This window comes from Salmo salar, chromosome 09, assembly GCF_965601325.2.
Source record: "Salmo salar chromosome 09, fSalSal1, whole genome shotgun sequence".
NCBI lineage: Eukaryota > Metazoa > Chordata > Actinopteri > Salmoniformes > Salmonidae > Salmo > Salmo salar.
Window position 1 is genome coordinate 32,441,275 of NC_138299.1, and position 25,136 is coordinate 32,466,410.

Genomic DNA, 25,136 nt, shown 5'->3' on the forward strand with positions numbered 1-25,136 from the left:
GCAAAGCACCTCCACAACATGATGCTGCCACCCCCGTGCTTCACGGTTGGGATGGTGTTCTTCGGCTTGCAAGCCTCCCCCTTTTTCCTCCAAACATAACAATGGTCATTATGGCCAATCAGTTCTATTTTTATTTCATCAGACCAGAGGACATTTCTCCAAAAAGTACGATCTTTGTCCCCATGTACAGTTGCAAACCGTAGTCTGGCTTTTTTTATGGCGGTTTTAGAGTAGTGGCTTCTTCCTTGCTGAGCGGCCTTTCAGGTTACATCTACATAGGACTTGTTTTACTGTGGATATAGATACTTTTGTACTTGTTTCCTCCAGCATCTTCACAAGGTTCTTTGCTGTTATCACAAACCCAGCTATAATTTCTATAATTACACACAGCATCCAGTCAGCCATAAGGGTCCCTCCATCTAGCCACCCCTGCCTGAGCCCTGCTCTGTTGTAGCCACAGCTCACTCCATTACAACACAGCACATCCAGTAGCAGGTGCATTTGGAGGCAGCAGGAGTAATGACCATAAAGCTCAACTCAGCGTTCAGAGCCAGAGAGCCATTAAAGTCCAGGCGGCCCATTATGACATATTTTCAAACCTCAGTTGATTGACTCTTATCGAGGCATGGACACATGTTACAATGTAACACAAACTATTTTGTCTCCTCTGCTGTGAACACTGCAGCAAGCTTTTGAATACATCCACTAGCAGGTGCATGTGGGGGCTTAAATCAAATCAGAGTTTACTGTATGTGAAAAAGCAGGGAGTGTCCACTGTCCAGTATGACCACCTGTTATTTTATCACTTCTGGCCTTATGAACAAGATCCACTGGAATTCTGACCATGCCGACAATGATCAGACTCATCCCCAGAACAGCCCAAGATCCCACCCAGCACAGCTGTGAACATACACAGAGCCAGACGGTCCAATGGCTGCCATGACCAAACTAAGCTCTCCACACTTTATGTCTAAGGAAGGTAGGACTGGACATACAGACTCTGTATTCCAGAGAGATGGAGAGAAGGAGATAGAGAGGGGGTAGAAAGAAGAGAAGGGAGAGACACTGAAAGAGAAACAATGAGAAGAGCAAAAGGTGCTGGCGTAGGCACTGCCTGTTTCTCCACTAGCCTGTTTCTCCACTAGCCTGTATCTCCACTAGCCTGTTTCTCCACTAGCCTGTATCTCCACTAGCCTGTTTCTCCACTAGCCTGTATCTCCACTAGCCTGTTTCTCCACTAGCCTGTTTCTCCACTAGCCTGTATCTCCACTAGCCTGTATCTCCACTAGCCTGTATCTCCACTAGCCTGTATCTCCACTAGCCTGTATCTCCACTAGCCTGTATCTCCACTAGCCTGTATCTCCACTAGCCTGTATCTCCACTAGCTGAACTTCACACGGGACTTATGACAGTGATAAACATTTATTCTAACCACTTTCTGAAGTTTTAGCAAGATCTGCAGGCTGACTGTCTGAGGCCGGTAACACATAAAGTAGGCCTATATATAAATTACAAGACACACACTTTCCTGGCAGTGTACTTCTCCACCCTGTGAGACACAGATGATGCAGAGAAATATGAAAGTGCTAAGAATCAACACGGTACAGTAGAGTATACAGTAATACAGCAGTGCCACTAACACATAGCCCTCAACCACAAGCTCATGGGTGTCCCTCCCTCCCTCCCTCCCACCCACACACACCCACGTATACACACACATATCCACATCACACACACACATGTATACACACCCACAGAAATCAAAGTCATATCTCGGATACACAACTTACCCCTAGAATGAATTCACTCCTTCCTTTGACAATAAACAGAAGGGGAAATCAAAGCCAATTCCACAAGAGGACTGACTGTTGAGAGTGACGGGTGAAATCAGTGACAGACCAGGAGAGTCTGGCTGCATGGCCACAGCCCACGAATAATGAGACCAAAGAATACATCCCAAATGGCTCCCTATTACCTTCCTACATAGTGGACCACATAGAGAATAGGGTGCCATTTGGGACACAACCCAAGAATCCTCTTAAAACAGTTATGTCATAAGACTATTGTAATCCATGAGGACTGACTGACTGAGATAACTAAAGGTAGATGCACTGTTGCTAAAAGTGCTAGAGTTACTATGCTAAACGATATACTAAGTTATCTGCTTCTTTTAAAACATTCATGGCTGAATCTGAACTCGGACATATGTGTGTGTAACTACCTTTAGATTACACAGTGAGTGATGCATGAGTATGTCAGGTTAGGACTCAATCTGAAGATGAGAGTTTAAGAACACCAGAAGATAGCAGGTACTGGGACATAAAACCAGGTCAAAAGGTCATTCGATAAATCAGAAAAACCCAACCAGGAAGAAACTGCAGTACAGGCATAAAACTACATCAAACGTGGAGAAACAAATCACATGTTTCCAAGCAGCAGTAATCGTGTAGTTGTTATATAGTAAATTGTAATGGAACAGATCATAAACTGTGAAACTAAATTGAATTGCTTTTGAGCACTGCCTGGGGACAGTATCTAGCAGAAATGATTGACATTTGACACAAAAATAATACCAAAGAAAGCAGTGGGGATTCCAGCATGGGTCAGAGATGCCAGACCGTAGTAAGTTTATCTCCTGCTTACATATGGACAAATTCTAAGGGAACTGTAATCATGCCTGTCACTAAGCCTTTTCCTAATCCTCTACAGACACACACACACACACACACACACACACACACACACACACACACACACACACACACACACACACACACACACACACACACACACACACACACACACACACACACACACACACACACACACACACACGAGCACACTCTAACACGCACACACACTCACTCGAGCACTCTAACACACCAAGTCGTTGCCGCCACTACAAAAGATATGATTTAAAAAAATTCAAAAAATTGCCGTCAGGGATTGGGAGACAAGTCAGGATCGAGGGAAAGATGAACGGTGCAATGTACTGAGAGATCCTTGATGAAAACCTGCTCCAGAGTGCTCAGGACCTCAGACTGGGGCGAAGGTTCACCTTCCAACAAGACAACGACCCTAAGCACCAGCCAAGACAATGCAGGAGTGACTTCGTGACAAGTCTCTGAATGTCCTTGAGTGGCCCAGCCAGAGCCCGGACTTGCACCCGATCGAACATCTCTGGAGAGACCTGAAAATAGCTGTGCACAATCGCTCCCCATCCAACCTGACAGAGCTTGAGAGGATCTGCAGACTAGAATGGAATAAACTCCCCAAATACAGGTGTGCCAAGCTTGTAGCGTCATACCCAAGAAGACTCGAGGCTGTAATCGCTACCAAAGGTGCTTCAACAAAGTACTGAGTAAAGGGTCTGATTACTTAGGCAAATTTGATATTTCAGTTTATATTTTATAATACATTTTTATAAATACCTGTTTTTGCTTTGTCATTATGGGTTATTGTGAATAGATTGATGAGGGGAAAAAACTATAGAATCAATTTTAGAATAAGGCTGTAACATAACAAAATGTGGAAAAAGTCAAGGGGTCTGAATACTTTCTGTATATACTAAACAAAAATATAAACACAAGATGTAAAGTGTTGGTCCCATGTTTCATGAGCTGAAATAAAAAGATCCCAGAAATGTTCCATACGCACAAAAACCTTTTTTTCTTAAATGTTGTGCACAAATTTGTTTACATCCCTGTTAGTGAGCATTTCTCCTTTGCCAAGATAATCTATCCACCTGACAGGTGTGGCCTATCAAGAAGCTGATTAAACATCAAGATCATTACACAGGTGCAACTTGTGCTGGAGACAATAAGGCCACTCTAAAATGTGCAGTTACTGTACGTCACACAACACAATACCACAGATGTCTCAAGTTGAAGGAGCCTGTAATTACCATGCTGACTGCAGGAATGTCCACCAGAGCTGTTGCCAGAGAATTGAATGTTCATTTCTCTACAATAAGCCACCTCCAATGTCATTTTAGAGAATTTGGCAATATATCCAACTGGCCTCACAATCGCAGAACGCGTGTAACACTCACAAACACACAGAGTTTTAGTGGCCCACTATGAAATCTCTAGGAGTGAGTGACCGAGGAAGTCCTTGGCATTACAGTAAAAAGTCTCTGGTGCCTATTTGGCCCTATGGATAGGAATTATTAGGACTTGAAATGCCAAATCATGACGTCATACAGCCTTCCTTCCCATTCACACACAGGCATACACATGCAGGCAGCGATTATGCCAGGAAGTGTGTTTGGCTAGGTGATTTACTGCAGTGTGTGTGTTTTTTTGTTTGTTTGTGTTGTGAGGACTTACCCTTTCCTCACAAGGCTGGTCTGAGCTCCCTCCACTGCAGCTGTTGGACTGTTCCAGAGAGAGCTGGCTCCCTGCATTGGAAACAAGGACAAGCACATCAGACACTGTGCAGACAACTAGTCACTAACACAGCATGGATACATAGCAGTAACAGTAAAATTAACATTATACACAGTGTACAAAAAATTAGGAACACCTTCCTAATATTGAGTTGCACCCCTTTTGGCCTCAGAAGAGCCTAAATTCGTCGGTGCATGGACTCTATAAGGTTTCGAAACCGTTCCACAGGGATTCTGGCCCATGTTGACTCCAATGCTTCCCCCAGTTGTCAAGTTGGCTGGATATCCTTTGGGTGGTGGCCCACTCTTGATACAAGCTGTTGAGCGTGAAAAACCCAGCATCGTTGCTGTTCTTGACACAAACCTGTGAGCCTGGCACCTACTACCATAACCCATACACTGGCAGTTAAGCGTGATAGATGGCGTCATGAGGAAGGAAAATAATGTGGATATATTGAAGCAACATCTCAAAACATCAGTCAGGAAGTTAAAGCTTGGTCGCAAATGGGTCTTCCAAATGAACAATGACCCCAAGCATACTTCCAAAGTTGTGGCAAAATGGCTTAAAGACCACAAAGTCGTGGTATTGGAGTGGCCATCACAAAGCCCTGACCTCAATCCTATAGAAAATGATGTGGGCAGAACTGAAAAAGCATGTGCGAGCAAGTAGGCCTACAAACCTGACTCCGTTACACCAGCTCTGTCAGGAGGAATGGGACAAAATTCACCCAACTTATTGTGGGAAGCTTGTGGAAGGCTACCCGAAACGTTTGACCCAAGTTAAACAATGTAAAGGCAATGCTACCAAACACTAATTGAGTGTATGTAAACTTCTGACCCATTGAGAATGTGATGAAAGAAATAAAAGCTGAAATAAATCATTCTGTCTATTATTATTATGACATTTCACATTCTTAAATAAAGTGGTGATCCTAACTGACCTAAAACAGGGAATTGTTATTACATTTTAGGAATTGTGGAAAAACTGAGTTTAAATGTTTAAGGTGTATGTAAACTTCTGACTTCAACTGTATAACGAGGAATAAAGTGATTGTGCAACAGAATATATATATATATATATATATATATATATATATATATATATATATATATATATATATAGTTATTTTTAAATATTAATGAATTTTATATTTGGCGTACCCCCGACGGCATTGCGCGTACCCCAGTTTGGGAATACCTGGTCTACAGTATAGATAGCTAACGTGATAAGAAATAGTGAGAACAGCGGTAAAGCTCCTCTCTTTACTACAGGCTAATTCATTCACAGAGGCCAGTTCCAACCTCCCAGGCCTTTTTTACACCCCCAGTCAGGCCCCAGTCAGATCCCAGTCTCCCTGCCCTCCACCCCTGATTGGGCCACAGTCAGGCGGGAGGACCACACAACATGTTATCGCGTGACTCCAAGTTTACTTCTATACGATGGTTATTATATCAATATTTGCGCATAAAAGCGTTTCCACCGACATTTCTCGCATAATGCATTTTACAGACACAAAAAAAAAAACACCTTGTCTAGCGTATTTTGTCGACATTTAGAAAGTTTACCGACAAATGTTCGGTTTCCATCAGGCCTGTCATGACATTTTTTATACAACATTACTTGCTTAAAAAAATTGGATGGAAACCTTGAAAGAGACAGTAACGGAGTTTGCAAGAGCACAACCAGATCTGGGACCAGGCAAGGTCTACCAAGGCCAAGTCACCCACCCTGGTTGCTGCTCTCTGAGGAGGAGTCTTCGTGTCTCAGGTAGAACCTGACCTCCATCCTCCTGGGACCCTACTCCTGCAGGTGCTCATACATCAGGTGGTCAAAGGGGATTACTCTCTCTGTGGAGGACAAGGAGTACAGAGTTATAACATAGTTCTATTATATACAATACTAATAAGGGGATCACTCTCTCTGTGGAGGACAAGGAGAACAGAATTAGAATATAGTTATATTATATACAATACTAACAATTGTCTCACTCTCTCTGGGCGGGAGAAGAAAACAGAAGTTGTTGTTAGATACATAGACTTGGGTGATTATCTATTGGTGATTGTAAAGTGACATGGTGGGTTGAGTGCCCCTCAGCCCTGATCATCATTAGAGATGAACTAAGTACGTTCTATTAATAGAATGGATAAACGACATAAGCCCCCATGGCTAAACTCTGGTACTGAAGCACTGTATTGTGTCGTGAAGAAGAGAAAAGAACCCATGACAGTCAGGCCAACCTTGCCAATAGCTAGTTACTATATTTTCCCCTCACCTGTGAAGTCATTGAAATAGAATTACTAGAACACTGTCTGAGATGTACAGGCCAGGGTTTTCCTGGATCAAAAATGTGTTTAGGTGGGGGGGATCTTTTAATATTAATACTACACATTTCTCCATGGAGTTGTGAGAAATTGTTCCAGTTTGAAAGCAAATTTCCTGCAATTTTATGCATTTGCCATGGCTGTGTTTTATTTTGCTCAAACATAATAACAAAATCAATACTGCTAAATTCATCGTTTTGGGATTTTTCAATTCCCCCTGACTATTTAGCTTTTATTTTGGTGATGGTTAGTTCTCAAAGATTATAAAAAAAATATATACAGTACCAGTCAAAAGCTTGGACACACCTACTCATTCAAGGGTTATTCTTTAATTTTACTATTTTCTACATTGTAGAATAATAGTGATGACATCAAAACTATGAAATAACACATATGGAATCATGTACTAAGCAAAAAAGTGTTAAACAAATCAAAATATATTTTATATTTCAGATTCTTCAAAGTTCACCTACTCTGCATCTCAAAGACACGGCGGTTGGAACCAAAAATCTCAAATTTGGACTCAGACCAAAGGACAGATTTACACCGGTCAAATGTCCATTGCTCGTGTTTCTTGGCCCAAGCAAGTCTCTTCTTATTGGTGTCCTTTAGTAGTGGTTTCTTTGCAGCAATTCAACCATGAAAGCCTGATTCACGCAGTCTCCTCTGAACAGTTGATGTTGAGATGAGTCTGTTACTTGAAATATGTGAGGTGCAATCTGAGGTGCAGTTAATTGCCCGATTTCTAACGCTGGTAACTTTAATGAACTTCCATTCCTGTGATGGTCCTCATGAGAGACAGTTTCATCATAGTGCTTGTTAAAGTGCAGTCTTTGCAACCGCACTTTAAGAAACGTACAAAGTTCTTGAAATTTTCCGGATTGACTGACCTTCATGTCTTAAAGTAATTATGGACTGTCATTTCTCTTTGCTTATTTGAGCTGTTCTTGCGATAATATGGACTTGGTCTTTTACCAGATAAGGCTATGGAAAACATTTGTCAAGGGAAGGAGTTGGTGATTACCCAAGTAAGAGATCTCAATGATGTCTGGCTGTCAATGATGTCTATTTGCCTGTATATATCAAGACATTGAGTTAAATAGATTAATCTAAAACTTGGAGGAGATCACTAAAATGTTCGGAAGAAAGTCATGAAGCAGAGGCAAATTATAAAATAGTGCTTTCCTAAATATCTGTAAAGCTAAGATTTTTCACTTGTCAGCTTAACACCAGTCAGTCAGTGAACCATTAAACCAGTGACTTAAACCCAAAGGTTAGGGGTTGAAGGTGAGGTTTAAAGTCAGAGATTAAAGCCGAAAGTGTCACTTACCTTTTCCCTTCCAGACACCAGACAGGTGACAGCCACCTTCTCCGGCCTCCTTACAGAACTCCACCACGTCTTTACAGGTGGTCTCTGGGGTGATGGGCACCTCTGTCAGCATCTGCTGGCTGTCGCTCAGGTACACCGTCAAGATCATCTACAGAAGGGAGACATAGAGATATAGCTTGTCAAACATACTATACATCTCTGACAAGGTATAGCCTAGTCACATACTGTATTTGCCCTAGCAAACTCTTCTATTGTAGTAATACCAGACTACTGGTAATATCGGATGAGCAACTATACAACATACATATGGCAGAAATGTTAATGCATGTAACCCAGAGAGGAAAGCTCTTGTATTGGAGGAAATGTCCCCTTAACTCTGGCTGTCCTCTAGCCCAAATACATTTCTATCAGATGCTTTGCCTCAAAGTCAGAGGCAGTCAAGAGGGAGAGAGACTATTGATGCCATAGGTGAGCGATAGACATTAGAGGAGAGATATTACGAGCACAGACTGCCAAGACTATTCTCGCTATACACCAAGTCACTTGGCTCTGTCATATCCTCACATGGTCTCTCCTATCATTGCTACGCAGACGACACACAATTAATCTTCTCCTTTCCCCCTTCTGATAACCAGGTGGCGAATCGCATCTCTGCATGTCTGGCAGACATATCAGTGTGGATGACGGATCACCACCTCAAGCTGAACCTTGGCAAGACGGAGCTGCTCTTCCTCCCGGGGAAGGACTGCCCTTTCCATGATCTCGCCATCACGGTGGACAACTCCATTGTGTCCTCCTCCCAGAGTGCTAAGAGCCTTGGCGTGACTCTGGACAACACCCTGTCGTTCTCCGCTAACATCAAGGCGGTGACCCGATCCTGTAGGTTCATGCTCTACAACATTCGCAGAGTACGACCCTGCCTTACACAGGAAGCGGCGCAGGTCCTAATCCAGGCACTTGTCATCTCCCCTCTGGATTACTGCAACTCCCTGTTGGCGGGGCTCCCTGCCTGTGCCATTAAACCCCTACAACTCATCCAGAACGCCGCAGCCCGTCTGGTGTTCAACCTTCCCAAGTTCTCTCACATCACCCCGCTCCTCCGCACACTCCACTGGCTTCCAGTTGAAGCTCGCATCTGCTACAAGACCATGGTGCTTGCCTACGGAGCTGTGAGGGGAACGGCACCTCCGTACCTTCAGGCTCTGATCAGTCCCTACACCCAAACAAGGGCACTGTGTTCATCCACCTCTGGCCTGCTGGCCCCCCTACCTCTGCGGAAGCACAGTTCCCGCTCAGCCCAGTAAAAACTGTTCGCTGCTCTGGCACCCCAATGGTGGAACAAGCTCCCTCACGACGCCAGGACAGCGGAGTCAATCACCACCTTCCGTAGACACCTGAAACCCCACCTCTTTAAAGAATACCTGGGATAGGATATAGTAATCCTTCTAACCCCCCCCCCACTAAAAAAAAGATATAGATGTACTATTGGAAAGTGGTTGTTCCACTGGATATCATACGGTGAATGCACCAATTTGTAAGTCGCTCTGGATAAGAGCGTCTGCTAAATGACTTAAATGTAAAGACAACATGCTTAGAGTAAGACAGTGATTTGGTAAAAACATATAGCCTCCTATCTTCCATTTGACATCACATTTGAAATTCTCCTTTGAACTTCACATGTTGGTGCTCATGGGTCCTTTCACATGTTGGTGGTCATGGGTCCTTTCACATGTTGGTGGTCATGGGGCTTTTTACATGTTGGTGCTCATGGGTCCTTTCACATGTTGGTGATCATGGGTCCTTTCACATGTTGGTGCTCATGGGTCCTTTCACATGTTGGTGGTCATGGGTCCTTTCACATGTTGGTGGTCATGGGGCTTTTTACATGTTGGTGCTCATGGGTCCTTTCACATGTTGGTGGTCATGGGTCCTTTCACATGTTGGTGCTCATGGGTCCTTTCACATGTTGGTGATCATGGGTCCTTTCACATGTTGGTGGTCATGGGTCCTTTCACATGTTGGTGCTCATGGGTCCTTTCACATGTTGGTGCTCATGGGTCCTTTCACATGTTGGTGATCATGGGTCCTTTCACATGTTGGTGCTCATGGGTCCTTTCACATGTTGGTGCTCATGGGTCCTTTCACATGTTGGTGCTCATGGGTCCTTTCACATGTTGGTGCTCATGGGTCCTTTTACATGTTGGTGCTCATGGGTCCTTTCACATGTTGGTGCTCATGGGTCCTTTCACATGTTGGTGCTCATGGGTCCTTTTACATGTTGGTGCTCATGGGTCCTTTCACATGTTGGTGCTCATGGGTCCTTTCACATGTTGGTGGTCATGGGTCCTTTCACATGTTGGTGGTCATGGGGCTTTTTACATGTTGGTGCTCATGAGGCTTTTACAAAAACATTTATAAATATGACTTGCAGTTAAACTAGGCGGTGATTTCATTTCCAGATTGACAATCTGTTGTAAACGGAAATGTGGGTTAATCTGCAAATTTGTGTGGCAGAATTAAAAAAATGTGTCTCTCTCAATGTCACCACCCCCTCCTCCCTGTCCAACAGAATCGTCCACCAGGATAGACATAGACAGAGGTATTTATACCCCACAGCTGCCTGACACTGGTCCCTTGGCCTGTATAAACCACTGAGCCCTCTGCGGAAGGCTCAGCCCAGCCCCATAAACATGTCTAAACCACAGACACACCGACCGAGACAAGCCCTGAAACGGAGCTGCACGTCCCGTCCACAATGTAAGGTAATCTCTCCCTGCCACACGCAAGGATGGGGATAGACAGATTGAGAGGAGGAATTCTGTAAGGCTCAGTTTACAACCCTGAGCGAGCTATAATAATCTGATTATGGCGGTTGTAAACGTGTGCCCACAGGGTGACAAGTGAAAACATACACCAGGAGAGAGAGAGAGCAAAAACAAATCCAAAAAGGTAAGGTTATTGTCCCCTCACTGTGAGGGAAAAGGATAATTTATTTTTCTCTCCCTAGGGATTGGCCTGTAGCCTTGACTATATAGGGGCTGCTTAGAATCAAACAAAAACCAGCCGAGGGTGATAAAACCCAAACCAGTCCTGAATTCATCATCACTGCTAAATATTCTGTTTCCAAAAAGCAACAATTTGTAAGCATGCATCTCTGATCTCCTCTGTCCTGCGTCCCTTAACCTGCTCAGAGCTGCTGTTGTCTCTCAATGAAAGGTCAGCAACCAGACACAAAGAGCTAGAGTGGCTAAACTAGCCTCTGCCTAATAGTATTAAACACTCAGTCACACTGAACAGCCTACTCCATGTTAACATTCATAACAAAATTCCACACAGTCAGGTAACTTTTCAAATCTACAAAAAGACACCACACATGCCTACAGTACAACAAGATACAATACGCATTCATATGCACCAGAAACATTGTCCTCAACCACATACATACTGTGCCTTTCCGATCTCCTCACCTGAACTACACTCATTAACTAACAAAAAACATCAACAGCCCACCAAACTCTTAAACTTGCGCAAATACATAACAACTTAAAAACATATAATCACACTCTCCAGCTTCCCAAAATGACTCCTAGCCAGCTCTGGATGCCATTTTCTATTTTTAGCAACAGCACATTTATTTTACATTTTTTTATTTCACCTTTATTTAACCAGGTAGGCCAGGTGAGAACAAGTTCTCATTTACAACTGCGACCTGGCCAAGATAAAGCAAAGCAGTGTGACACAAACAACACAGAGTTACACATGGGATAAACAAACATACAGTTAATAACACAATAGAAAAGTCTATATACAGTGTGTGCAAATGTAGTAAGATTAGGGAGGTAAGGCAATAAATAGGCCATAGAGGCAAAATAATTACAATTTAGCAATTAAACACTGGAGTGATAGATGTGCAGAAGATGAATGTGCAAGTAGAGATAGTGGGGTGCAAAGGAGCAAAAAATAAATAACAGTATGGGGATGAGGTAGTTGGGTGGGCTATTTACAGATGGGCTGTGTACAGGTGCAATGATCAGTAAGCTGCTCTGACAGCTGGTGCTTAAAGTTAGTGAGGGAGATATAAGACTCCAGCTTCAGTGATTTTTGCAATTTGTTCCAGTCATTGGTAACAGAGAACTGGAAGGAAAGGCGGTCCAAAGAGGAGTTGGCTTTGGGGATGACCAGTGAAATATACCTGCTGGAGCGCGTGCTACAGGTGGGTGCTGCTATGGTGACCAGTGAGCTGAGATAAGGCGGGGCTTTACCTAGCAAAGACTTATAGATGACCTGGAGCAAGTGGGTTTGGCGACGAATATTAAGCGAGGGCCAGCCAATGAGAGCATACAGGTCGCAGTGGTGGGTAGTATATAAGGGCAGTCAGAGTCAAAGCTGGACAGGACAAGACAGCGGCAGGACAGGACAGAGGCAGAACAGCGGCAAGACAGGACAGCGGCAGGACAGGACAGAGGCAGGACAGGACAGCGGCAGAACAGGATAGTGGCAGGACAGGACAGCGGCAAGACAGGACAGGACAGGGTCAGCGCCCACCTCCCTGTCAGGCTCCAGTCTGTCCAGTGCTACTGCTATAGCCCTGTCTGTCCGCCCGTCCGTTCACCTTAGCTGCCCTGCGTGGCACCTGTGCCTTCCTGTTCTCTTTCTCCTGTGGCTGCGGCCCGGGACATACCGTCTGGTGGATCCAGGCCTTGGTCACACTGACCAGGCTGTGCTGCACCATGCTGAAGAACCTCTTCATAGAGCTGGAGGGAGAGGATTTTCACAGGCAAACAGACGGACCTGCAGGGCTAAGAGACTCACTCACTGCTTGTGTGTGTGTGTGTGTGTGTATGTGTATGTGTATGTGTATGTGTGTGTGTGTGTGTGTGTGTGTGGTGTGGTGTGTGTGTGTGTGTGTGTGTGTGTGTGTGTGTGTGTGTGTGTGTGTGTGTGTGTGTGTGTGTGTGTGACACCAGGCAGTAGAAGGATAGGGGTTGGGGTGTCAGAGTGAACGTGAGGAGCGTAACCAGGGTGAGGGTGTGTGTGCTGGTAAATGCAGCCAGAGCCAGGCCCGGGGTAACATTTACATTACATTTAAGTCATTTAGCAGACGCTCTTATCCAGAGCGACTTACAAAATGGTGCATTCACCTTATGATATCCAGTGGAACAACCACTTTACAATAGTGCATCTAAATCTTTTAAGGGGGGGGGGTTAGAAGGATTACTTTATCCTATCCTAGGTATTCCTTAAAGAGGTGGGGTTTCAGGTGTCTCCGGAAGGTGGTGATTGACTCCGCTGTCCTGGCGTCGTGAGGGAGCTTGTTCCACCATTGGGGTGCCAGAGCAGCGAACAGTTTTGACTGGGCTGAGCGGGAACTGTGCTTCCTCAGAGGTAGGGGGGCCAGCAGGCCAGTGGTGGATGAACGCAGTGCCCTTGTTTGGGTGTAGGGCCTGATCAGAGCCTGAAGGTATGGAGGTGCCGTTCCCTTCACAGCTCCGTAGGCAATCACCATGGTCTTGTAGCGGATGCGAGCTTCAACTGGAAGCCATAACATAACGTAACATCATGAGGCCACCCATCTTCAGAATTAGATTCCCAAGGAACAGGCTGTGTGAGGCAGAGAGGAATAAGAGGCACCTGGTGACACTAAGCAGACCAGGATATCACTGTGACAGGGCACCTATAGGAGGAACAGGACACTCACTGACCACGGGCACATTAACATCCAGCTAAACAACACACAGACACACACACTTCTTGTTCAAACTACAGGTGTAGAATCTTAAATTTGATCACCCTGTTGTTGCAGTAAATTTCCAGGAAATGCAAACTTGTAGTGCATTCAAGGTATATAAAAGGCTTCTAAAGTTTGTAATTTTTACTATAAAATGTCAGACTGGATTTGTCCTACAAAAATGTCCATTAATTATAATCCACACAATAATTCACATTTCCTGTTGCTGCAGGATTATTTACTGCTGTGAGAAACAGATTACGTTAAGATCCCACATCTGTACCATTCCAAACAGAAACAACCTAGCAACAACACAACTAAAGCCTGCTGAGAGGAGAAACAACATTCAGACAGGCTGATAGGAAATTATTCCATAGTAGAAAACAAATGATGCCATCCCATCTTTTCGAATTCACTTGATATTCGGTTTGCGGAGTGACGAGATGGATCTGTGCTGGCTGATTCCAATGAAGCCCAAATCTAACGGTTGTGCCAGCAACACCCCGGGCCTTGTCAATAACACATCTGAGGACACAAACCAGGTGCTGTCGCAGTGGGCCTGGAGCTGGGCTGACTGATGAGCCACTGCCTGGAGAGCCTGTGATGCACAGTTTACCCTGTTACTCAGACCTCATATACCAGGCAGACAGAGAAAGACAGTCCTCTCTCTCTGTGTCTGTGTGTGTGTCTGTGTGTGTGTGTTATTTATAAACAAAGTGTATTTTAAGCTCCCTTTAAAAGGAATACCCCTGGGGCATCGAACAAACCACATGTACAGGAATACAAATCATTCAAGAGATTTTCAGATAAAGTATATCTTTATCAGTGGATGGATTTGCAACGTGTCTGTTGGGTGGAAGACATAATGTGCCACTTTTAACCAGAGCCCATACTTCCATGACAGACAACAGAGATAAGAAACCAGAATGCAGACAGTTTGATGTTTCAGAGTCAGACACACTCTGGACCTACCAACACCTGATGTAGTGTCCTGGCTAGCTGGCTCCCCTGTGCAGCACAGAACAGTCAATAAATTGTCCATAGCAACCACTGTGTAGGGGAACGGGCTTGCCTGGCACCACTAAAAGAGCTAAAATCCTGTTCTTCCAGAGATTGTTGAAGTTAAACACAGGACATAGCTGTAAACACTGCACTTCATCTGTAGTCTATTCAATGGAGCTGACAGCCTCCCATTCACACTGCTGACATACATGCCCAGTGGGTTTGCACATAGACAGGGAACTGGGGCGAGTGTTTACCATAAAGGCAAGAGGTTGAATGGGTGGATCTGAACCCAGTATGTTCTGGATCAGATTTATAGCTCTTAGATGTGATGGGACCCTGCCTAGGAGCAGCTCACAGAGACCAGCACAGAATGATCCATGTTCTTCCACTAATTTCATCCTCTAGTCTAGAGAGATCATGGTTGGGTTGAATTCCATTTCGATTCAGTAAGTTCAGGAAGTAAACTGAAATTCCAATTCAAAACAAAATGTTCCTCTGTTGTAATGGGAATTTCACTGTACTTCCCTGAACTGACTGAATTGAAATGTAATTGACCCTAACACGGAAAGGCACATCAATACAAATGGCACATGGCATGGCGGGATTCATAACAACAACAGCAGCTCGACCACACAGTGATGCATGGCTTCACTTACACTAATGAGAGCTGAGGAGGACTCTCACTATAACAACAACAGTAAGTCAGTAAATTAAACAGGCTAAGTCTTTGTAAGCCTACAACTGGCTACTGGTCAAGTCATGAGATGGGAGAGTACAAAATGGTTCACAATCAATATCAGTCAGTTAACTCCACTTGGTCTGAGCCGAGTGAATAGAGGGCTCTGAACTTGATCTTTGCCTCGTAAACACCAGCGTTGTACTACAGTAGAGTATATGCTAATAACTGTGATGTTTAAAACACTAACTCCCAATGATGATGAATGTCCAACACAGTCCATTAGCTGTGTCTTTCCTGACTATTCTACCCAAATTCTAAACTCCGGTGTCTGTTAAATAGCTATGAGAGCGGTAGTATCAACTCTGGGTGGAAATAAAGGTAATGGGGGGGTTACTGTGAAGCATCGAAAAGAGGCTTCTGCAGTACAGGGACGACAAGAGGGGTTTGAGGGAGAAATAGGACTGCCCTGCTAGACATGATAAAGAACATACAAATGGAATATTTGCGTGTGTGAATAAAGCAGTTGTGAAACTTTCAACCCACTACAATGCCTCACTAATTATATTAGTCGAAAATAGGACAATGAGCAAAAGCCAATTAACAGGCATGAGGAGATCCATGTTGGAGCCGTGTGTGTGTGTGTGTGTGTGTACTTCCCTACACTGACAACAGTTACTGGTCGACTGACACTGACAGGGAGGTTACAGGTCTTGGTGAATGTGCGTCACTGGGTGGGTGACCACAAGTATTGCCTGTCACTATTGTGTGGGGATCTTCCCTAGGCTACCCTAAAAGTCTGCCTTATTCCGCTTCATATTCATCTCTCATTGATGGGAGTACTGTAGCTCACCCACCACTCAAAATCCATATGTAAATTCTATTCAAATTAACGGGTTTTATTTTATACAAGAGCTCATTTGTTCGAAGCTATCCACAGGCATCTGTTCATTCCACAATATCTATTTCCAAGACTTCTAAAACTATCCGATTGTTTTTATTTACTTACCGGCGTCATGATTTTAGTCAGTCAATTAATGTTTATCCCAGCCAATCTCTTGGAGAAACTCTCTGTCTCTGGTCCGAATAACTGGTCGGTATGGTCGAGTGCGTCCCTCTCCAGAATCGGATGTAATGGTCCTAAAGTAACGACACTTGGTCCCACAGCGATGCAGGCATAACTAGACGCTGAGGGCGAAGTGGGTCACGGCACGCAATAATCACTGAACATCACACAGCATAGTTGGGAGGCATGTTGTTTCGGTGAGTTTGCTGCTGAGCGACTGAAAGTTCATGCCACATTTCGCCGACTGCCTTTAGAGGTTTCGACCGCCCGCGCGCTCGAATAAATAGTATAATCCAAGGCCAGGACAAGTCCGCTAAAATGCTGTTGTAGCAAAGACAGCTGCTTTTATATGGTTATCCGTGAAATAATACTGAAAATGTTAACCCAAACGCTCTAAAGTAATTTATGCCTCATATCAAGAAAATGTGACATCAAATCCATTCCAACCCCAACAATGTTACTTGGACTTTCAAGCCAGGATAGTCACATTATGACGTTCGTTGCAAAATCTATGTAGTTATTATCAGCCCCTGGTCTCGTCCTGGTCTCGACAAGCTACATCAAACTAGAACAGCTTTAAATTCACAAGATAATGCAACCCACTTTCCTACCGCAGCTACAAACGCCATGACAGGGGGAGAAAACTCTCCGACTGTAGTTCTACTGTTATATTTTCTGATAATTATATTCCTAACTAGGACTATAATCAAAATACTGATGAATGTAATAGTCTACCAGAGCATTCTTCCTTCAACCCAGTTGCTTTCACACATCTATGCCAACTTTGTTCATATGAGCCGTTTCAAAAGGATGATGCAGTTTTATATGGAACGTCAGTGTCATCTTGTGTCCGTGCTGTGAAAATAGTTGTTGGAGTTGCAATCATGTCGCTAAACAGTTAGTTGCAGGGGACGGAAACGATTCATTGGATCTTTCAGGTCTGACAAAAAATAAATAAACATGAATTCATCAAATTAATTGTATTAACTTAATTTATTGAGGTTTTCTAATGTGTGTAGGCCTACATATTGTAGTGGTGGTGCTCATCATCCAAAACATGATCACGTTACACTCTTATTTACAGCACAAAAACTGAAATACAATTAAGGTATTTACTCTGAAATTACATGGTAAATGGTAATACAACGGTAATACCTATAGGCCTAAATTACATGTTGATTCATGAGTCATTCAAATACAGCAATCCCCATTTGGTACCAGGCAGTTACCCAAATATGTTGAGATAAGTTATAATTCATTTCTACCACAGAATTTCGTAGGAAATACCAGGTAAATACAGTATTTATGCAGATTTGTGCTCTTCCTTGATGATCTTATTTTTTTAAATATGTAATACTATCAAAGGCTGTTAAACAAAAACAGATTTCAGCCTTTGCACAACTCATACATGATCACACCACCAACAACAAGGAACAATTTTAAACATCTTGCTTTAATGAATCACTACAGTAGTTGAGGAAAACAGCAGTGCTAACAACTCAGATTAATCTCTAACTGGTCTTTTCACATTGTTTACTTTGATCAAATTAAATGTTACTATTTAGACTGGTAATCAATAACTTTTTTTTCTTTGAGTATATATTTTTATTATTTGAATATAATCAATAACTTTTCTTATAGTAGTCAGTTTCTTTGTTGAGTAAATCTTGACAATACCGCTTATCTTCTTACTGAATGCAGCAATTTTGTCCATTAGCATCTTTGAAGCGGAGACGCATCTTGGGCTTGTAGTTTTCGAGGTACATTAGTTGTTTTGAGTTGAAGGCTCCACGTCTCTTTCTGAGAGAAGAAACACGGACAAAATGATGGCATTTTGATGATTTCTGATGGTTTTTATGATTTGGCATTTTGATGGCATTTTAAAATGTCACACTGACGTATTCAGGAATCACCTCATAACTTATATCATCTTCATTTTTAATCACAGTAGCGAGAAGATTTGATAATTTATGAAAATTATTCATTTATTAGTATTCATAAAAATGGTTGAAGTATCCAAATATTATCAATGTAGAGAACTTGTGGGCAGTAGGTAGTTTCCCAGTTAAATGCGTTGGGCCAGTAACCGAAAGGTTGCTGGTTCGAATCCCAGAGCCAACTAGATAAAAAACCTACCAATGTGCCCTTGAGCCAGGCACTCAACCCTAATTGCTCCAGGGTCGCCGTCAATAACAGCTGATCCCTGGCCGTGGCCCCACTCTCCGAGGGTGTCTCAGGGGGAATGGGGTATGCATAAAAACGTATTTCCAATTCACACATGCATAATACACACGTGAACATGTATGAAATAGAACAAATTATAAGCACCCACCAAATTATTATATAACTTACTGTCTTATAAAGTGAACAGCATCTTCATACTCCATCCCACACTCAATCAACGCCAACGCTACCAGGACTGGGGCTCTGGGGAGAAATTATATCAATCACATCAAGTGTACTGTAGAGATGGGAAAGTTGGTGTAATATAAAATACCCCTCCTTCACTAAATAACCACATTCACTAAACACTGCTTTGAGTTGGTGGCTAGCAGACATTCGAAGGAAGGAGAAGATACAATATGTAGACAACTCACCGACCCAACCCCGCCACACAATGCACTGCAATGCAACAACCGGGTTCCTCTCTGAATTTACACTTCAGGAGGTTGAGCCAGTCATCAACGACTTGTTCAGGGGGTGAAGAACCATCGTCAAAGGGCCAATCCTGTTTGGAGAGTACATATGGTTGGTATTAGGCTCTGTAAAAGGATTAGTTGATTAGGTAGGGTAATTGATAGGCCTAATGCTTTCATGCTTCCTCCATCATTAGGAAAAGGACAGGTCTAGATGTCATGCAGATACAACTACAATTGGAACAGAAATGCCTCAATCAACTCCAACCAAATTTGAAGGTGTAACCGGTTAAGATAGTGGCAGAACAGAGCGGTTGTCTCACCACAACAGTGATGCCTTCCTGCTCCACAGGGGTTTTGTCGTAAGTGGCATCACACACTCTGACCAGTGTCTGCACTCCAAAAGCCTTCAGATCCTATAATAGACATAATAGATTTTAGTTTAGTAAGTAATCATTCAACACACTTTGTTTTTCAGTTCATTCCAAATATGGTTTAACATATCTTGATTTAACTAGGCAAGTCAGTTAAGAACAAATTCTTATTTTCAATGACGGCCTAGGAACCGTATAAGAACTCTATAAACCAAATAACACAATGCTTCATGTAAATGCAAAGCATAAGGGATATGTATTAGTAGGAGTCAATGATACCATACCTCTATAAACTTCACCAGCTGGGAGTTGGTGGGATTGTGGGTGATCAGAAACTTCATACAGTCATGGGAGATCTCAACAGGGGCGGGGCGATTCATCTTGACAGACAGAGAAGGCAGTCTTCCAGGAGAGGGTGTACAGTACAGTAGTAGAGAAAAGTACTCCACAATGGTAGCTAGATTGGGTATAAAGGTGGTTATTGAAAGATATAGGCTATGGAGAATGGGGCGAAAGTAAATAAAAAGTGGAATATGAAAAGGAAACAAAAGAAAGAAAAGGGGTATCCCTTTAGATTTTAAATCCCAACTAGCCCATTCAGGAATTATTTAGTGGTTGTTTAGTGGCTGGATTAGCTCAATCCAAGCCATATACTTGGAGAAATATCAGCCTCTCTCTCTCCAGGAGTACTGGTCGACTTCTGGTGGGGTATTTCTTCATATGTTTGGCTGCAGGCTGCTCACAGGTGCTGGTGCTGTGCCTGGCAAAAGTCTCCACAGTGCGGCACCCTCACAAACGCCATAAATGTGCTGCCTGAAAACATATAGTTCACAGGAAGGTAGCAGTCACAGGGAGGAATGGTTTTATCAGCAACACAGCCCAATTACTAACATGTAATAGACTAGTTGCAAATTAGGATAGGGCACAGCACTGAACCAATTCAGGCTATATAAAAGACTCCATACGATGTCATGTCTGTCACGTTGTATTACACGTCTCATGTTATTTTGATTTGCGATAATGAAATAGGCCTAACATGTTGAATAACACTGAGAAAATCAATGGGTGTAACAAACCAACCGTTGTGTGCTGAGTAACGTTGCGTTCATCCAGCGTGCACAAGGCGGTGTGGCAACTCTGCACACCATTGATTCTTCTCTCTACAGTGGCACAGCCTAGGGCTCCTGCTGCTCACAAAGAGCTCCTGACCTGTAAAACAAAGCATTAGGCTAAATCATATAGCGTATACATTAAAGCCACGTTTAGGAACAATGCTGCGAAGCCTAAACGTACTGTAGTAACAATAGAAATACATTTTTTACATTACATTAAGGTTTCATTCAGCTCATAGACGGGGAACAATACCATTTATTTATAAACATTACAGCTCTCTCTCTTTGTCCCTCTATCACTGTCTGTCTCTCTGGCAAGAATTGTTCAATACAGTAAATGCAATGATTACATATTATACATGATGCAGTAATAGCTATACACGTAGCTATTCCAGAAGCACTCGCATTTAGCCATCATAGCGAGCTAGTTATTAGCTTGCCCGAGGTTAATCTAATAAATTAGCCATTTGCCACAGTATTTGTGAGTCAAGCTAGGTTAGCTAGCACGTTGGCAACGCAGCAGATCAAACTAACGTTAGCTAGCTAACAATGACGTGCCGGATGTGTAGGTAACTAGCTAGTTACTTACAAAAAGCTGATGATTGACGTCTTCAATGAAAATTCGATGAAAGACTGGTTGAAAAAAGCAACATATCCGTTTGTTGACAGCAGTGCTAAAAAGCGTTAGCTTGCTAGCGGCTTGGTATTATACCACGTGACGTACGTGACGTCAACGTGTGTGTTGGAATAAAATACAGTGAGCGTTTTCATTCAGGTTCTCAACACTAGAGGGAGTCACACAGTCATTTGGAGAAAGAATACAACATCTTTTGGGGGATTATTCCATGTTAATTCAATGATAGACCTTGATGGTGATAGAGGATATTGCATGTTTGAGCAAGTCTGACGGCAAAGACACTATACAAAGAAAGTCTGCCTTGACAAGAAATCTAGTAGATGCATTAATTGCCATAGCGATTTGCGATAATGAAATAGGCCTAAATAGGCCATCATTGTAAATAACAATTTGTTCTTAACTGACTTGCCTAGTTGAATAAAGGTTACATTTAAAACATTTTTAAAAAAATGCCATAGAGGTCATCATTCTGTGTTACGCAATCTTAACAGTGGAGGCTGGTGGGATGAGCTATAGGAGGACATGTTCATTGTAATGGCTGGAATTGAACAAATGGAACGGAGTCAAACATGTGGTTTCCATACGTTTGATGTGTTTGATACCATTCCATTTAATTCCATTCCAGCCATTACAATGAGCCCATCCTCCTATAGCTTCTCCCTCAAGCCTCCACTGAATCTTAGGATTCCACATGTGTGAAATGCCTAATTAGTCTTACTGCTTACAGTAGACCTATGATGCTCTCACAGTCCACAGCCATCTCTCTCTCTCTCTCTCTCTCTCTCTCTCTCTCTCTCTCTCTCTCTCTCTCTCTCTCTCTCTCTCAGGTAGTGGGCTTGGATTCACAGGTCTGTTCTTGTGTGGTTTCCTTGAGTCCTCATGAATAGATAAACACACACCCTTTGTTTAGCAGGTAGAAAAAATACACCACTGCCAATAGTATACAGTCCTCACTCCTCACACACCTGGGGCTGGTAGGCTAGGCTGTTTGCGCTCGGTAGTTTTCCATGTGACACAGGCAGGAGTTCTGAGAAAGGAGAGAGAGACACCTGAGGATAGATTCCTGCTGTGTTTGTTCCGCTGGAATATTTACATTTTTCTGATCCCAGTTCATATCCCAAGTAAGGTAATTTTCAGCCTACTTTAATGAACGCATGTCTTAACTATATTGTCTTAGGGAATTGAGGAGAAATTAACTTAAAATTCAGAGACCCGGGGGTACGAAAGGCCTGACACAGTAGAGGCTCTGTACCAAAGAGCCGTTCCTGTTTCCTACTGTATGTTTATTATCTCTACACATTAGGTGTTCTATACTCAAGGTGCTTAACATGTCTTTAATAATAATGATAATAATACATTTTATTTGACATACGCCTTTTAGTACGCTGAAAGACACCTTATATTATAAGTACATCAAATCAATCACCGTCTGTTTGTTCAGTGATGTGAATGTAGTGATAACGCACTTTTGCTTTCTACCAACATAGCAATATCTCTGTACACATTTAAATAACCATTTACTGGCAAGTACTGTTGTTGCAAAGACTTTGGTAATAATGAATCAATAAATAAAATACAATCACGATCTGGAATACTGAATACTTGTCAAATACAAGCCTACGCTCTAAAAGTAAATATATAATTAATAGTCTGAGTGGATGTGGGAGACATAAAATACAATGGTATCATTTTACATGATGGCGTCATTACTGACATTATGGAAAAGTAGGTGTTCTGTTTTTTATTTCCGTAAGGCCTACAGTTTCAAAGTTGATTGCTGTGCTTCGAAGCTCTAAAAGCATTTAGAGCGGATAAATCCTATCAAAAGGTAGATTAGTTTAATCTCCATGGACCAATTAAAGAGGATGTAACACAAAAACATATACACATACTGTAGGCCATTTAGGTCTTGTTAGATTCATGAAATGATGAGTCAAGAATTTAATTATTTAACTAAATGGACTTCCTCTATTGTAAATAAACTAGGTGTGGTTTCTACATGGACATTTTAGTGTTGAATTTAGTAATGTCAATGCCTACACTGCTTTGTGAAGACTCACAGAGTAGCAAGCGAGAACTAATGCCATCACACAGAAAATAATGTGTTTAACTGCACTGAAAAGGATTGAAGATTGGTCATGTCAGTGTCTTTGTGGTCAGGTTTAGTCTATGTATTTATTTAATTTATGACAGATTTGTTTTAACCCTGTGTGTGACCATTTTGCCTTGTGACTGACTTCTGTGTTGACAGGCCACAGGGATGAACTGGTCAGCACTAGAGAGCCTACTCAGCGGGGTCAACAAGTACTCCACTGTGTTTGGCCGTGTGTGGCTGTCCATGGTGTTTGTGTTCCGTGTCATGGTGTTCGTGGTTGCCGCCCAGCGTGTGTGGGGAGACGAGAGCAAGGACTTTGTGTGCAACACCAGGCAGCCTGGCTGCACCAACGTCTGTTACGACAGCATCTTCCCCATCTCACACATCCGCCTGTGGGCCCTCCAGCTTATCTTCGTCACCTGTCCATCTCTCATGGTCATGGCTCACGTCAAGTATCGCGAGGGGAAGGATTCAAAGTACGCTTCCCAGCACCAGGGCTCTCACCTGTACGCCAACCCAGGGAAGAAACGTGGAGGCCTGTGGTGGACCTACCTGGTCAGCCTGATCTTTAAGGCTGTGGTTGACGCAGCCTTCCTTTACATTCTCTACTATATCTACCACGGCTATGACATGCCACGTCTCTCCAAGTGTGCCCTGGAGCCTTGCCCAAACACAGTGGACTGCTACATATCCAGGCCCACAGAGAAGAAGATCTTCACCATCTTCATGGTGGTCTCCTCAGCCATCTGCATCTTCATGTGCATCCTGGAGATGTTCTATCTGTTGGGCAAGCGGTTACAGAAGGTGCTCAAAGAACGGCAGGCCAACAAGAGACTTCTCTTCGCTGAGTGCCATGAGGTGACCAACATCGCTCCACCGAGGTCATTGTATATCAGGGTAGATCCAACTATTGGGAGCCAGCAGAACATCAGCAGACAGAAGAAGGCAGAGGAGGCTGCTGCCACAAGTCTGTAGTCCTGATCCGTTTGATTTTGGTGCACATAGCACTGACTTTGCTGAGAGCTACTTTATTGAGGAAAAATGTACTTTGATATGTGGTTGTCCCACCTAGCTATCTAAAGATGAATGCACTAACTGTAAATCGCTCTGGATAAGAGCGTCTGCTAAATGACTAAAATGTAAATCCATATTACACTGACTTTGGGGGTAGCTACTTTATGGAGGAAAAATATACTTACTATGACTGAGATATCTGGTTGTCCCACCTAGATATATTAAGATGACTGCACTAACTGTACATTTTGCTCCATACTGGAGCATTTTGGATTTGAGATCAGTAGTTTATATGAAGCGACAGTACAGAATGTACCGCTTAGAAATGAAAGCTCTTTATATATCTAGTCCCTCCGTTTGAAGACGTCATAAGTATTTGGACAAATTCACTTATAGTGTATTAAAGCAGTCAAAAGTTTAGCATTTGGTCCCATATTACCAGCAGGCAATGACTACATCAAGCTTGTTGGATGCATTTGCAGTTTGTTTAGGTTGTGTGTTATGTTTTGTCCAATAGAAACTTAATAATGAATGATAATTGTATTTCTAAGTGAGTAAATGAGATGTTTGTGAACACTTCTAAATGAATCCTGATAATGCAATGATTAACAAAAATCATGAAGGAATCATGAAAAATGATGGGTGAGAAAGTTACAGAGGCTATACAAAACATGATAACTACTCACCATTCCCAAGATTAAATGAAATCAAATGTTATTTGTCACATGCTTCGTAAACAACAGGTGTAGACTAA

General features: G+C 42.9%; 3 protein-coding genes across 4 annotated transcripts in view; 1 reads left to right on the plus strand and 2 right to left on the minus strand.

Annotated features, from left to right (window-relative positions):
• ppp1r13ba (protein phosphatase 1, regulatory subunit 13Ba) overlaps positions 1-17,283 on the minus strand; it is a 42,708-nt gene extending 25,425 nt beyond the window's left edge. Inside the window, exons 1-4 of the mRNA XM_082955730.1 lie at positions 16,458-17,283; positions 8,040-8,187; positions 6,116-6,235; positions 4,329-4,399 (exon numbers count right to left, since the gene is read on the minus strand). Of these exons, the coding sequence (XP_082811856.1) occupies positions 4,329-4,399; positions 6,116-6,173 (129 nt within the window). The 5' untranslated portion in view covers positions 6,174-6,235; positions 8,040-8,187; positions 16,458-17,283. The remainder of the gene's footprint in view (positions 1-4,328; positions 4,400-6,115; positions 6,236-8,039; positions 8,188-16,457) is intronic.
• A 205-nt stretch (positions 17,284-17,488) lies between these two features.
• Positions 17,489-21,365, minus strand: ptp4a2a (protein tyrosine phosphatase 4A2a). The gene is made up of 7 exons (XM_014211150.3): positions 21,226-21,365; positions 20,605-20,733; positions 19,809-20,337; positions 19,474-19,566; positions 19,112-19,242; positions 18,867-18,941; positions 17,489-18,314 (listed from the first exon to the last, which is right to left on the minus strand). Exons 3-7 carry the CDS (start codon positions 19,902-19,904, stop codon positions 18,203-18,205), a joined length of 507 nt encoding a protein of 168 aa, XP_014066625.1. The 5' UTR covers positions 19,905-20,337; positions 20,605-20,733; positions 21,226-21,365; the 3' UTR covers positions 17,489-18,202.
• An 855-nt stretch (positions 21,366-22,220) lies between these two features.
• On the plus strand, positions 22,221-24,966 carry gjb9a (gap junction protein beta 9a). Of its 2 annotated transcripts, none has more exons than XM_014211198.3 (2): positions 22,221-22,399; positions 23,525-24,966. In XM_014211198.3, exon 2 carries the CDS (start codon positions 23,534-23,536, stop codon positions 24,341-24,343), a length of 810 nt encoding a protein of 269 aa, XP_014066673.1. In that variant the 5' UTR covers positions 22,221-22,399; positions 23,525-23,533; the 3' UTR covers positions 24,344-24,966. The 2 variants fall into 2 exon arrangements, with proteins under 2 accessions (XP_014066673.1, XP_014066672.1); XM_014211197.3 differs by having other exon boundaries at positions 22,221-22,394.
• Positions 24,967-25,136: the final 170 nt, after the last annotated feature.